This window comes from Pleurodeles waltl, chromosome 7 (assembly GCF_031143425.1).
Source record: "Pleurodeles waltl isolate 20211129_DDA chromosome 7, aPleWal1.hap1.20221129, whole genome shotgun sequence".
NCBI classification, from domain to species: Eukaryota; Metazoa; Chordata; class Amphibia; order Caudata; family Salamandridae; genus Pleurodeles; species Pleurodeles waltl.
Window position 1 is genome coordinate 1,111,034,080 of NC_090446.1, and position 14,887 is coordinate 1,111,048,966.

The 14,887-nt window shown below is 44.2% G+C and overlaps 1 protein-coding gene across 4 annotated transcripts in view; it reads right to left on the reverse strand.

Annotated features, from left to right (window-relative positions):
* MYCBPAP (MYCBP associated protein) overlaps window positions 1-14,887 on the reverse strand; it is a 670,648-nt gene that overhangs the window by 297,617 nt on the left and 358,144 nt on the right. For all 4 annotated transcript variants that reach the window (XM_069200066.1, XM_069200065.1, XM_069200063.1 and 1 more), the window contains exon 12: window positions 14,551-14,738. In XM_069200066.1, the coding sequence (XP_069056167.1) occupies window positions 14,551-14,738 (188 nt within the window). The remainder of the gene's footprint in view (window positions 1-14,550; window positions 14,739-14,887) is intronic.

The window sequence follows — 14,887 nt, forward strand, 5'->3', positions numbered from 1 at the left end:
TTTAGTTTGTTCCCCTCCTCAAATTCAGAGTATGCTCGTGGCCAGCAAGTCAGAGAAACGCATGTGGAAATCATTTTGCCTGCTGTGTCCTCACACTACACTGTGATACAAGGGTTACAAGGCCCAAATGACAATAGTCCCTGTGCAGACTAACATCATGTGGAACAGACCAGTGCTCAGACACCAGGACTTCCAATAAGGCTGACAAGCAAGACTGACACCTCAGGTAGGCAGCGCACAATACCACAGAAGTGACACCCACCTGCAGAGAGAGATGGCCGAGGTCGAGAGGCGTGCCAACCCAGGTGAAAAAGTGGCCACCGAACACCTGGCGTCTCTACCGGAGCAAGAAGAACACAGAGAGAAGAAGACACCAGTGGAAAAGAGGGACGCACTGCTGACAGGTCGAAGATGGTGCAGATGGACTACTAGCACACCGAGGAGAGGAGAACACCATGGGAGCCCAAGCGTCATGCCTGGAGAAGAACGCTGATGTCCTGACAGCCATGGCTCGTTCCTCGAGTTGCGGGTTAAGGCAAGAACTGAACTCAGCTGCATTTGCAAGCCTTAGAAGTTGTTAGGGAATTAGTAGGACTCGGTAGCAAGCGTCACCTACATCTCCCTGTCATTTATCTGTATTCGTTGGTTGTTGGTGGGTAGGAAAGTGACACAGCACTTCGCTCTCATGAAACCACAAAAACGGAAAACACTGTGAGAATTCACTATGGTGATGGGTGCCAGTGAAACAGAGTAGACAGCTCAGGACCTTTCCTGTTTCTCCCAAGGGTCAACACTAGAACTTGCTGAAAAAGACCAGAAGACCGAGCAACAGTCAAAATGGTCACCTAGAGGACTAGGATGAGGATTTCATTTACCTTCTCTTTTTATTTTGTTTTGTCGATTTTTCTTTACTCTCGATATGAAATCCTAAGGCCTGAGACAATTTGAACTAAGAGAATAAAAGAAAAAACTTCCACCTCCACTTGTGTACAGCTGCATCTGAGACCCAAGTTTATGCCGCAGAATTTGTAGAAGCTCATTTATTTCTTGTTCTGGTAACCGAAAATTATTCTCTGATGGTTTATGCTGCTGATTTTAGGAGGATACTTTCACCCCTACCCACCCAGAGGCAAAGGGTTTGTCAGAGAAGGTGATCAGCTCAATCCATCATGTAATCTCCCCTGATCTTCAAGTGATGTTGAAACACTATCTGAAATGCTTGTTGATGCGATCTTGGCTAAGCAGGAGGAAAAGACTGGGGTCCAGTTCAGAGAACTACAGGCCCCTTTAGGTCTGCCCTTCACTGATGACAGGAAGTACTTGGCTGCTTCTGAATGTGTCAAGCTCACTGGGTGCAAAAGTAGGGTCATGAGGCCGACTGCAGTCAAGTTTTTTTTCAGCACTTGCAGATTAAGTCTCCACTTTTGGGGTGGCAGTGAGGGATTGGCAAAGTTATGGATCCTCTGGTCTCCCCATAGGAACCCTTTATTCTTTGTGACTGCCTTAGTTAATTCCTCTCTGCCTGATGGAGCCCAAGTTTACCATAATGGTTCCCGTTCCATCTCGGGATTGTCCTGGCTTCTAGTGGGAAGTCTGACAGCTTATTGGATCTCTGGTTGGGCTGAAAGGAAACCTTCAAAAGTCTCAATGTTGAAGAATGCCAGCAGTAGGGATGTAACGTTGTCACCATTTAACAGGACATCCAGCACTCTCCCCCGTGGGCTCTTACTGCCCACTCATAACCTTTTGATTTTTGACTCTGTCATGGACATAACTGAGACTGCACAGTTCATCTTTTGCTATACTCTATCACTTGCCAACATTGCCCCGACCCAGAGCCCTCTACATCAGACAGGTTTGCCTTCATTCTATATAATCTCTGCTATTACAAAATAGTCATCCTCTCTTTAAAGTCCTATTTCTATTTCCCCTGGGCATCCTCTCTGAGGCATCGGGTATATTAGTTGCTATCCAGTAACCTAAATTCCCTATTGTCCTCTGATACCCTACCTTTCAGGTTTCTGCTACATTTAATCCCTTGTTGGCATAGCCCCTGACTCAGACCTCTTTACATCTGACAGGTGTTGTTTCATTCTATTTTTGACACTACAAGAGTGCCACCATTTTTGGCCACCCTGCCTTTCAAAGTCCCATCTCTATTTCCCCTGACTGTCCTCGTTGACAAATTAGCTGCACTTCACAACCGCACGGACCTTGCCTTTGATCAGGCCTCAGCATGGCTAACATATCACGGACCTGTCAGCTTGCAAAATGCTTGCTACCTCTGATCAGCGGAGATATTTTCGGCAGGCCATAGTACTATTCACCATTAGGTCTGTTGTCTGGGGCTTCTTCTTTTTCTTTTTTTTAAATTCCATCTCCCCAATATTCATGACCATCCCCCTTTTTGCGAACAGCATAAAATGCTCTCATAGATTCTGATGTCCCACTCTAAGGTTCCAATTTGACCAGATTGGTTTCTTTTCACTCATATCTTAGTAAGCCTTCTTTAAAATACTGCACCTCGTTCACTACAAGTCCTTCTCTTGAATCCTCGCTTAAAGTCCCTACTCACTCTCCTTCAATCTTGCAGATGCACCTGCATTCCCTTAGAGAGATTACTGTAAATACTTCAACAAGATGTATATAATAAGAACGAATAAGTGTACATTACCAATTATGTTATGTCAGCCTATATTATCTTAACTGGTATATATGCTTGTCTTTTTCATTAGGAATGTTTTTGTAGTTTACTCTGCACGGTTTTGAGCAGACTTTGATTCAAGTCCCGATTATGATTCCTTTAAGTATGAGGATTAAAAAGGCATCGACTTTTTAATAATTATATTGAATTTACAGGCTGCTTAAAGATTGTGTAAATTGGGATACACTCATTGTGTATTTGTATCACTTTCGCCTGAGCACCAAGTATGTTTTTTGCACTCCACTGTCAATCATGCACTTAAGAATTGTTTTTTTTTTTACATTTCCTTTATTAAAAGATTGTTTTTCGAATATACTTTTTATCCATGAACTGTTGTTTAACTGTTATATAATAGGGGGCACTGTTTCTTGAAAACATTGAAAATGTACCCAAGCCCCTATGGATCCCAGGGTTATCCTTGTGTTATGAAAGATTTCAGCCACCGCAGGGCACGGTCTTACTGCAGAAGACTCAAAATAGCAGCAAGATACTACTCTGTCTGATGTGTCCTCGTGGCCCTGAGCTCCTGCTACTTTCACTTCTTGACCTCCACTTACATTTAGCGCTTATGGAGGCAGCACCATCTTGGAGGTCTTCTCACTTTCCTCTCATCAGGGCCTTGTGTCTCTGGTTGATGCCATATTCAAGCTGCACCAAAGACAACACACAGTAACCCTGAAAACACCTCAGCCTTGCACACTGTCTGCAACTCAAAACATAACTAGGCACTTGGTAGAGTTGCAGAGAGAAGCTTGGAAAAGGGAGATAAACCAGAGTTCCAGGAGACAATGGATATCTTCGATCATGGCAAGCTCCAACCATGATTTTAAATCACAATATCTTAGGAATATTAAGAGCAAGCAATATTGTTTCAGAAATCAGAACAAAGGGCTCCAGACTTTGAAACGCAAGTGCATTTGAAGAGACATGAAGGAAAGCCCTCAGAGTCCAACTAAGACTACAAATGGATGCATTTTACAATTCTAAGGGTACCAAGTGGATTAGAAATAGATGCAGGCTCACCAAAGGTCAAAGGGGTATGGCTTGCAGGTTCACAAATCATGAATGGCTCATCCTTATCTTTCTCCAAACCAGCTGAACTGCAGGGAATCTCTGGAGTCCTGTGTCATCTTGGTTCCTTTATGGCCCTGTGAAGATATTCCAGGCGGTAAGGGGGTAGCTCCTAATAATGTACAGCAATCCAGCTCCCATTCTCCCAATTTGAGGAAAGCATCAAGGGGCTCCAGAAATCCAATCTTGGCCCTAACCTAAGGAAGGACAGCCACCAACAAAGGTTCAGCACCTGCAAAGTATCAAAAATATGCTGGTATATTGTCTTCCCAAGGCTCAGTTGAAGTACAGAGTCCTGGCCAGAGGGCAAGCATTTTCCATACTTGGACAGCACATATAGGAAGCATATGCAAACCAAGGTTTGCCCTAATTAAAGTTCAAAATGTTCCTCTTGCCATGAAGAATTGTGTCCCTTTGCCTAGGGGTTTGCGGGTTCTAGGTGCAGGTAGGGTCAGGTCAAACCAGACTGAACTGTTTAATTCAGGATGCCTATCTAATTAGCACTGGTGCAAACGGAGAGCTCACATTGATAGGCAAGACAGGAAAAAGGGAGATGGAGAATTTCAATGAAGGGAAACTACACTAGGCAACGGAGGGATAAGGACGGTCTCCATCCAATAGGTAACCCCAGTTGTGGCGAGTGAGCCTTGTACAACAGGGACATGCAAGCTGCCATGCAGGATACTATGATGAAAGACAGGCAAAAGGGAGAACACCATCTTGTGCAGCCATCTACACAGTGAGTGTTCCAAATGAACATTCTCCATTCCTAGCATATAGAAGGGTACATAAACAAACATATTCAATGCACGAAGGTAGGCAATGGATCTGTTATGTGGGAGAGTTTTCAGGGAGAGGCAGGAGGCAGTCTCTCCACAGGAATGCAGATAAAACAACTTGCACTTCATGATAATATTTCCGCTGGTACCACTGCAAGTTACCACAAAGGAACGGGATATGAGACAGCAGCCATCCTCACTGTGGGTAATGGTGCACTTAGGTTGTAACTCCATTCAACACAGCAGTGCTCTGTTGGAGAACAAACAGTGGTCATACTAAAAATTACTTCCAACACTACCACCACCTCAGGGTGCACTGCTTAAATTCCTTCATTTGATGCCCCAAGAAAAGTTTTTTTTTCCTCGATCGCCCCCAACACCAGTGAGCATAAAACTAACTGTTGTTCAGGAAAGGGTTAACACCTATATTTTCTATAAAAGTCCTTGTAACTGTTGGCAGACATGGATTTATAAACTGTAAGCCTAATAATACTCAATTGTTGAAGACGTGAACCTTCAGAGAAGAATTAAAAAAAACATCACAAAATGCAGAATATCTTACAGGCATAGGCGACATTTAGTACATGATCTTCTTGCATCTTTCACAATTTCTGTACCAATCTTCATAGGAGTCCTCACATGAATACATCGGGAGCTCAGAGGTGTCAGATGGAAACTGAGTTCAGAGATGTCCGATTGCAAAGTTATGACATCTAGTCTGAATGGCATCCTACCACGTTGTTCTATAGTCATGTGAAAATTGCTTCACTATGACCACTGAAGCAGTCAAGCCTATGCTAAGATAATCATGGACATGGACAAGCCCTCAACTACAGAAAAACACTAGAGATTAGCGAAATTAACCAATGTATTGACTAGGAGATCAAAAAGGCTGTCCTTTGCGAATCCAGTGTTGATGATCTGTATTTTCTACAGTAGCAAAGTGGTCCACCATTGAAGTACTGCACTGATAGAAACATTTTACACTCCTGGCTGTGATGCATGCATTTCCCTATTTACTTATTCTAGGCATCTATTACTTTTGACCTCTGCAGACTCAGTGTAGTTTGCTAAACACGCCTCAGCCAGATGTGGTCTGTTTAAAAAAGATATAAGTTTTACTTCCAAATTATCATAAGTGTCAATGTGGCACTACGTTGTTGTGCAGAGTGTCAAAATTAAGGGAATATTTTTCCACTGATACCTAAAATAAACAATGCGCTTTTAGTATGTATGTTTACCTGGAGGCATGGGCGAAGGGCTTACTCACAATTTGTAAAATTAATTTCTGCACTTAACTTAAGTTCTATTAAAACAAATATGCAGCATACAGGTAATCTGGGCTAAAAATGCGAATAGTAAGGTTTTTAGAAGTTTGAGAATATGAGATATATTTGCATGAGCTCAGCTGAGTGCATCAAAAAGGGGTACAGTTTTAGCTTTCAATCATTTTATTGGGTTTTTAAATTACACAACTTCAGACAGCTATTTCCGTCGTTAAACCTACGAACATCAACATCCAGCCACCCACCTTCTGAACCATCCCCGCGCCCCAGCGACCACCACTTTGAAAACCAGTCTGGTTGAACTGCACTGCCGCCATCCCCACTTTTGGTTGTTAGCATATATTTCTCGCTATCTAAAAGAACCCGAGCACGTAGTCTAGATGGGCAGTACAAGCCTCTATTCTCGTCATTTAAATATTTCAGCATTGGGCCTCACATTTTATTAACACACGATGACTCCCCTTTTAGCTCCTTTTCATGTGCAATTAAGTGCCTGAGGCGCTAGAGCTATAATTTGGGTGTCGTCCCAGTGTGCTGCTCCATAAGCCTAGCATTGTTCGCTTGGCCCCTACTACTAAGTGTGAGCTATGCTTCCCTTTAACAGAGTATACTGGGTAGGCTTTCGCTGCTCCCTACGATTATGGATGCTGGGACGTATTCCTCCGCCCCTCCTTCTATCTGCGAAACGTTGTTGGATAAGGCTCCCCAAAAGTCTTTGAGTATCGAGCATGTGCAGGATAGTGCCCTCTTCCCCACGCTGGCTCCAGCAGATCGTAGGTCGCTGACCGTGCTCTTTTGATAGCTTGCAGGCATACTGGTGTGTGTGCCACCTATATACAATTTTATAGAGGGTCTCTCGTCCTTAGGCATGGCAAGCAAAGTGTATTTGTCCTTGTAAAAATGCAATTGCAATGTTTATGAGTGACAGAGATTTTGAGTTCTTTCTCCCACTGACCTTGATATGTAAAACTCAATTGGGACGGTTTTGGATCGAGCAGTACACACATTGGGGATACTAAGGCCCTCATTTGGACCTCAGCGGTCTTTTTTCAAGGTTCGCCGGGCTGAAGACCGCCAGTGCAGGCGGTCTCCAGCCCAGTGTATTATGACTGCTAGCAGCCCCCCTCCCTTTTTCGGACGGAGAACTGCCAGCAGCCATACTGGCGGTCGGCGGTGTAGTGGAGGCTGCTCCACCTCCACCGCCACGTCATCAGAACACCGTCCAGCGAATCACAACCCAGGATTCGGCGTGGCGGTGTTCTGGTGACGGGGAGCTGGCAGCCCCCAAGGATCCCGTTCCCTCCCGGAGGATCACCGGACCAGGTAAGGTGATTGTCCGTTAGGGGAGGGGGGTGGGTGGGTGTTGTGTACTTGCATGGGGGTGTGAGTGTGAGTGTGTACAGAAGTTGTGTGAGTGTGTGTATGCATGCGGTGGGTGTATTGTGTGTATGGGAAATGTGATGAATGTCTGTGTGCATGTATGTGTGCATGTATGTGTATGTGGTGTGAGCATGCCTGTACGGGTGTGTGTTTGTATCTGGGGACTGGGTGGGAGGAGGAGGTCCTACCACCTTTGCAGGGTGGTAGGGGGTCGTAGGTGATTGGGGTCTCTTTCACCCCCTCCCACTCCCCAGAGCCCTCCCCTATCAGTGCCAGGGAACATATTCCCTGGCACTGATAGTGCCTACTGCCATGGATTTCGTGTTGGTACAGAACCCCATGAAATCCATGGCGGTATGCGGGGTCCTGATACCGCTGGCAGTATAGTGATGGCCGCTGGGCTGGAGACCGAAGTCTCCATCCCAGCAGTCGTTACCACCCTGGCGGTCGAAGTATAGAAGTGGCGGTTTGGCATGGCGGTAACCGCCATGGCCGTGATTCCATTTTTTTTTTTGCCAGCCTGTTGGCGGTATTACCGCCACTTTTAGTCCGACCGCCAGGGTTCTAATGAAGGCCTAAGTGTTTTGTGGGTGTTAATACGTGGAGGAAATTTGCGAAGTTCCTAAGGGGCCTTGATGCTAATGCAGGGCTTTGTAACAGAGTGCTTTATTCGGAGGTAATGGAACTTTTCTCCTTCGGGAACTCCATATGTTGTCTTGATATTTTTGAATGTGCGGGCCTCCCTATCGTGGTAGAAGTCTTGCAACCAAAAGCAGCCCTCTTTCTTCTATCTCTGACAAAGGGCTCTATCTAACCCTGGGTGAAGTCAGCATTATCAACACTAGGTGTCATGGGGAATGGCAACGTGGTAAGATAGTGGCTTCTTGTCAGACCATCCCAGATCTCAAGCGTTACTGTAACACTGCTTTTAGGGACCCAAAGTACCTCCCCTTTTTGCGGGTGCGGGCCGTTAGATTCTGGTATATGAAGCACCAAATGTTATCCCTTTCCACGATGAGCTATTATATTACATAATGCACCAGGACGGCCTCATTGCAGTACCCAAAATCTGACACTCCCACGCCCCCATATCTAGGGTGTACCGTATATGCTCGTTTGTGTATGGGAGGCCTTATCCACTCCCCAGACAAAAGGTACAGCATAGCCTTTATTTCCTCTAAGCTGTGCGCCTGCACTCCCAGATCTTTAAAAGCTGCATTGGAAGTTTCTACACAGCAACTAGAAACTGGAAAAGCAGCAGTAACATCGTTCGTCTCACAGATAATGATGCAAACTCGCTTGCTTTTATCATATTGTTATTTTCAGTGAAGTTCTGCCTCCAGCATTTTAACAAGCTATTGTGCATCTCTTTAATTATTCTGCAGATCTGAACAGTTCTTAGTCTCTCCAACCAAACAATCCACTACCTAGTTCCTCTAGCTTTATTTCAGTACCTCCCCGGAACTACTGACACCAGGTCACCATGTTGTGAAAAGTGTGTTTGCTTTGGGAAGCGTGTCAGAGACTTCTTATGATTAGGAGTGGGCAATAAATTCTGCTCCGCCGGCGGATTTGGTGGAATTTTGACCACTCCGCGTTACGATTGTAATGTGAAGTTCAAGCAAAATTCTGCCAACTGCCACGTGGCAGAGTTTTCTCTCGCGCCAATGTTAAGTCTGCAGAAGCTGATACCTTGACCATACCTTGGTGGAAGTTGAGATCATGGATATGAGCATGTTGTTTTATTTTTTTTGTAAGAAGGGTTCTAGATCCAGGGCGAAGAGCATCAGGGAAAGTTGACAAACGTGCTTTTGTATCACCATGGATAATGATGTCTTGCTATTTATCTGTATTCTGGCCCAGTGAGAGGGATACAGTGCCTCACCCGGCCTTGGAACCTGACACCAACCCGAAGTGTGCACAAACTTTCTGTCATCATGTCCCAGTCTATTATGCATGTTCCAGTCTATAAATGCTTTCTCAGTGTCCAGTGATAGCAGTATCACCTCTTCATGTTGCTTCTGCCCTAGATCTATTAAATGAAGGGCTCTTTTGGTGCTATCTCTGGTTGGCCTTTAGGGTGTAAAGTCTGTCTGGACAGCATGAATTAGGAGTGGCAGTACCACCTCAAAGCAATTTCCCAGCACCTTTGCGTTTATTTTCATGTCCATGTTCAACAGGGAGATCGGGCAATTCGACAAGCACAGAGTGGGATCTTTGCCAGGTTTAGCTATCAGGGAGAGTGTTGCTTCTGTCATAGAGCAGGTAAGACCATGAGTGTGGTCCATGCTCTTGTAAACGCCTGCTAGTATTGGAGCTAGCAGAGGCGCACACTGCTTGCAAAATCATGGCATATAGCTATCTGTGCCTTGGATTTGCCTGTCTTGAAATTTGTATTTGCGTAAGGACTTCGGACACTGTTGCCAGTTCATTTATTTGTTCTTGCTCCATAGGGAGGATTACCAGTGTGAATATGCATTTATGGCTTTCACATTGGTTTGAGAGACTGCATATAGCTTTTTGTAAAATGTGTGAGAAGCTTGCAATTTGCCCTCATTTGATCCCTTATCTCCCCAACATAAGTCTGCGCTTGGAGTTTGTTGGTGTGCAGGGCTCCTACTTTGCTACCTTCCTCCATGAAGTGTGCACTTATCCTGGTTAGAAGGTAACTGGCTTTATTATGTTCTGCAGTGTGGATCTGACCACTAACTGAAGTTAGCTGCCCCCAATCCTTTTAGAGGCGGTTGCTTTGTGGTTACACTTGAGGGATTTCAGGTCGACACAGTGGTGTTGAGGTTCAACTTCTCTAATGTGACATAAGTGACAAGCTTCTTGAGCATGCCCCTCACTACTGCCTTTAGAGCAGGGGTCTTCAAACTAGGGGGCAGGCCCCCCTAGGGTGGCCTTAAGTGATCCAAGGGGGGTGCCAGGCTCTGGCCAAAAGAAGCATGGTGCAGATAACAGTGCTTTGTTTTAAGCAGAAACAAATAGTCAATTTTTTAAAAGGTAACAGAACTTAACTGCAATGTTTAAATAAGTCTAGACATGTTTAACCATTGCCAACTTAATATAATAACTGTGAAAAATTCTGAGTGCACCAATATTGTTTTTCCCCCACTTGGTGGGGGGGGCATGGCATTAAAGAGTTTAAAAACCACTGCTTTAGTGCATACCATACCACCCTAAGGTTAAGCTCTCCAGTGTTGTTTAGTGTGCAGTATTCCTGTATTATTTTACAGATTTTAAAAAGGGCCACAAGATCGTGTAAGAGGGAGCCATTTAAGTTCCATGCTCCTCCTACCTTTTTGTCCACTGCCTCAAGCCATTCAAGTACCAATTGTATGGGACCATGGTCTGATGTGTTTCGGGGCCCTTGTTCTACATCTCGGATCCGGAGCCTCAGCCTTTGATCAAGTAAAATATGGTCAATGTGTGCATGGTGTTCGGGTGCTGTTGAGAAGTGAGTAATCTGTGTGAAGTGGGTGTCATGGTGCCAATTAAGCTGAGCTGATGGTGTATAGTCTTACCAGGGCCACGTAAGGGAGGAACAAAGTATGCAACAGGGTTGGTTAAATTACGGGGCAAGAAGAGGCAAATTATGCAACGTAATTGGCACATTTTGTGGTAGTATTTCTGTATAATTTTGCCATTCTTTCACAGGTTAACACTGCCTGTGCAAAGGTTTCAAGTCATTAGTAGCAGTTTAGCATTCAAATACAGTAAAAAGCAACTGAAAGAAGAACAGTCAGCATTTGCATAGGTCGCTCCACTGAGCAGCAATATAGGTTGGCATGATTTTAGTAACTTTTGACCCGAATAAGTACAAACATTTTGTTTGTAAACACCTGCAGATTTTGTAGCAGATAATACATTATGGGCCTGATTACAACTTTGGCGGAGGGGGTTAATCCTTCCCAAATGTGACGGATATCCCGCCCACCGTATTACGAGTTCCATAGAATATAATGGACTCGTAATACAATGGCCGAGATCTGTCACATTTGGGACGGATTAACCCCCTCCGCCAAAGTTGTAATCAGGCCCTATATGACCGGTGCAAAAAATCAATAATTATGTTAAAAATGCCACAGCCACAGAATAGCATAATTATAGTGGCTCTCACTATTACCAGCTGCTGAGAAAGCTGGTGTCCTCCTATGCTTTGGTGGGACCTGCCCTGCACAGAGTTTGCCACACAAGTGAAGTCTTCTCCAGTTATGACAGGGTTGTCTGAGTTTTTAGAGCTAGGATTTTTCTTGTCCTGTGTTGGGGGCATTGAGAGTGGGTATCATGAGAGGCTAGTTCTCCCATTCCACTACTAATATTAGCCAGCCACCCTCTTTATGTGCTTTGATTTCCCTTTCCCTTTGATTTCCCTTTTCACAAATTTGTTTTGGCTCGAAAGATAATGGTATCTCTAGCTCTCTCAGGGGAGGCTGCTGCATGGTACTGTGTGGGGAACTACCTAGATCCTAGTCTCTACTGATCTGACATCAAAAGGGCATAATTTGTAGAAGGCTAGCATCCACTCCCGATTTCCTATGTTTTCCCAATATATCCAAGCACTTTGTGGGGTCGTCCAGTCCCTAAATACTAAATGCGACTATACTTATTTATGATGACCTAGTCATCAAGGACTTCAAGCATGAAGTGTATATTATTCGGAATAGGGGTCTGATGTAATAGGGCGTTGACTTATCTAGCCTTGTAGTAATACTGGTAGTGTTGGTTTTTCCCTACCCTAATCATCATCTGTTAAGATAATGTAACCTTAAAACTGCTTGATTAAACTAAACCTGTAGGACTATACACTGTAGTGCATATGTGTTACTGTTTGCTGCTGACTCACCATATGTACTGTGATGCGTCCCTCCTCAATGTTACCTGTTCCATTTTCATGTGGATTGAAGTGTACCATGGGGAGTATTGGCTTTGTGTACGAGTATCCTGGGACCTCTACCTGGGCACATCCCCACCAATCTGGTAGCCTTTTGCTGTCCTTTCAGGGCTGTTGTTGCCACTATTATAGTGGTACCAGGTCCAGTAAAGTGTCTACTTTAACCGTTAATGGGTGGAGAGGTTTCCTGGCGATCAGTGAGGACAAGCTTCAGGTGTGTGAGAAGGATTTATTTGCCCTTTGTAATTTCTTCCCTAGGTTTTGATCTTCTTCACTCATTCATTACTGTTCCAATTTCCCTCAAGTGTTGCTTATTTCTGTTCAATCCATTGTGGCAGAGGAAGAGCTTTGCGAATTTAGATCCATGAGTGAGCATGTCTAGTCTAGGCTTCTTATTGGGATCTTCCGCTGAAAGATGACCTGTAATGGGTGACCCTTCTGTATTGTATTCTTTTTGCCTTCAGCCACTGGGGCAAAAGGCCAAAATGAGCCGCGCTTTGCCAACGTAATGGACGACAGATTTTGGAACTGCTGTATCGAAGCTCCATTGAAGGGAAGAGGTCCATTTTGTTTGGGTTTGCAGCATGAAGGCTTCTTTCTCCTTGAAAAAGTCGACTCTAGTGAAGACATTGGGTGGCGCCCTTTTTTGTGCCTTATCATTTGGCGTTTCTATGTGTTCTGTCCAGTTTAATTGGTTCCAAGCAGGATCAATCGAGAATGATTTCAAAGAGGTCTTAAATATATTTTGTCAGGTCGCTGTTACAGATGTTCAAAGGTATTCCTCGGATGCAGACATTATTTCATCTCAATCGATTCTCAAAGTGCTTACATTTTTCTTGAAGAGTGACATGTTCCCAGAGGGTAATGATCTGTTGTATTTGCAGTGATTTACCAGCTCATGGAGGCCTTTTTCCACTTCGTCCACGCGTCCTGCGAGGTCTGCTATTTTCAGTCTCATTTCCTGCAGGTCCATCTGAATTTCAGTTTAGTATGTCTTCCTTGACCTCCCAAAAGGACTACAACAGGAAGTCTCTGGTAACCCCTTAGTGCAAGCCATTTTGCGTGCCTCCCGTCCTCTTCAGGGGTCCACAAAAGGTGCTTTGTTGTTGTTTTTGCACCTCGCTGCTTGGTTTGAGTCAGCAGTTCTTTTATGGGTACTTTTTTCCCTCCCTCCGCTGTCATGTCGGAGGTTGGGCTCTTCCAGCATGAATGTCATGATTTTCATTACCTTTAAGGGTATATCTCTCAGTAGATGTAATCTGAGGCTATTCTCCCTAATCTTTTTCAGAGGCGATTCCTAGACTGGTGCTGCTCTTCTTCTAAACACTGCACTCTTATCTCCTGTTGGCATTGGCATTGGCATTGCTTCAGTATGCTTGGGGCATCTGAGCAAGCACTTTCTCCTCTGCTTCTCTGTTAACTGCAGGATGTACACTCTGTACAAGACATCCTCTAGGGTATTCTATTCCCTTCAACTGGTGGTTTCCAGAGGTCTCTGTAATATGAATACACGTGACAATGGCCATGTAGATTACCAAAGTCGAAGAAACTCGGAGCAGTTTGCAGGAATCGGGTATCCACACGAAGACGGTAGCACAAACCAGGAGAGAAACACTTTAGGTAGTAATATAAAAAGCAGGTCAGGACGAGAAGTTATTACACCCAGAAGGTTTTAATGACTGTGTGTGATTGATGGTGTACTCTTGTTTACCTACTTTTTAGCATATGAATGTCAGTATCATCTTAAGTTCCAGTTTACCTACATTTTAGCATATGAATGTCAGTATCATCTAAGATAGTGTGCTTAATGTAAACTATTAGTAAGTTTTGTTTTAAATGTAATGTGTTATAATAAGAGTATTCTTAAGATTCAAACATGTGTATACAATCATTTATCTAATAATACTGTAAAGGGGGAGATGTGTTAGAACGGTACCTGGTACTTAAGTGTATTTTCTAGGACACCGTAGGAAAGTTCGCACCCTGGTGCGTGATGTAATCAGCTGGCATTCTGGAATGTCAGCTGATCATCGTGTGAGCGGAATTCGTTGGAGGAGACATGTATGTTTACTTGCCGTCCTCCCTGCAAATGTGTTGGTGGAATCAACTTCAAAAACGAAAGGTGCATTTCTATTAATTTTGTTTGAAAGATGCCATTTGTGATACATATAGAAACAGAGTATCAGAGCCGGAGTAATACTATCCCTCACTACACCTCAGAAGATTAAAATAAAAGGTAGAGAGCCAACCATGTTAATGACATAAGGGGTATTCAAAATGCATAACATGTATTTATTAGAGTATTGATCTTTTTTCTCAATTATTTTTCCACCAAAACGTCACATGCATAAGGTTTCATTCGTTTTCATCTATCTGCCTTTCGCCAAAAGCCTTTGACAAAAGCACATCAATCTATGGAAGATGCCACGTTACCTGCACCGCCCGTCGGAGCTCTGCTGTCTTGTCCTCATATAGGGAGATGCCAAATAGGGAAAGCTGCAGCGATGCCCCTCCAAGCAGCACCGGGTGAGTGCAGAATTCCCAGGATTCGCTGAAGATACCGGCACTTGGCGATCGGAACAGGAAAGAAAACGCCTTGGTGTCCCCTGGTAAAATCACACCTGGAAAGGCAGCAAAGTAGGCCTACTGTTGTTATACAGTACACAGGTTCCCCATCGCACCCTTCCAAGCCTTATAAAGCACTCTTCTGATAACCGCAGTCATTCGTCAAAAACTGTTTTAGTAAAGAGTAAATAAATGGCATTAGGCA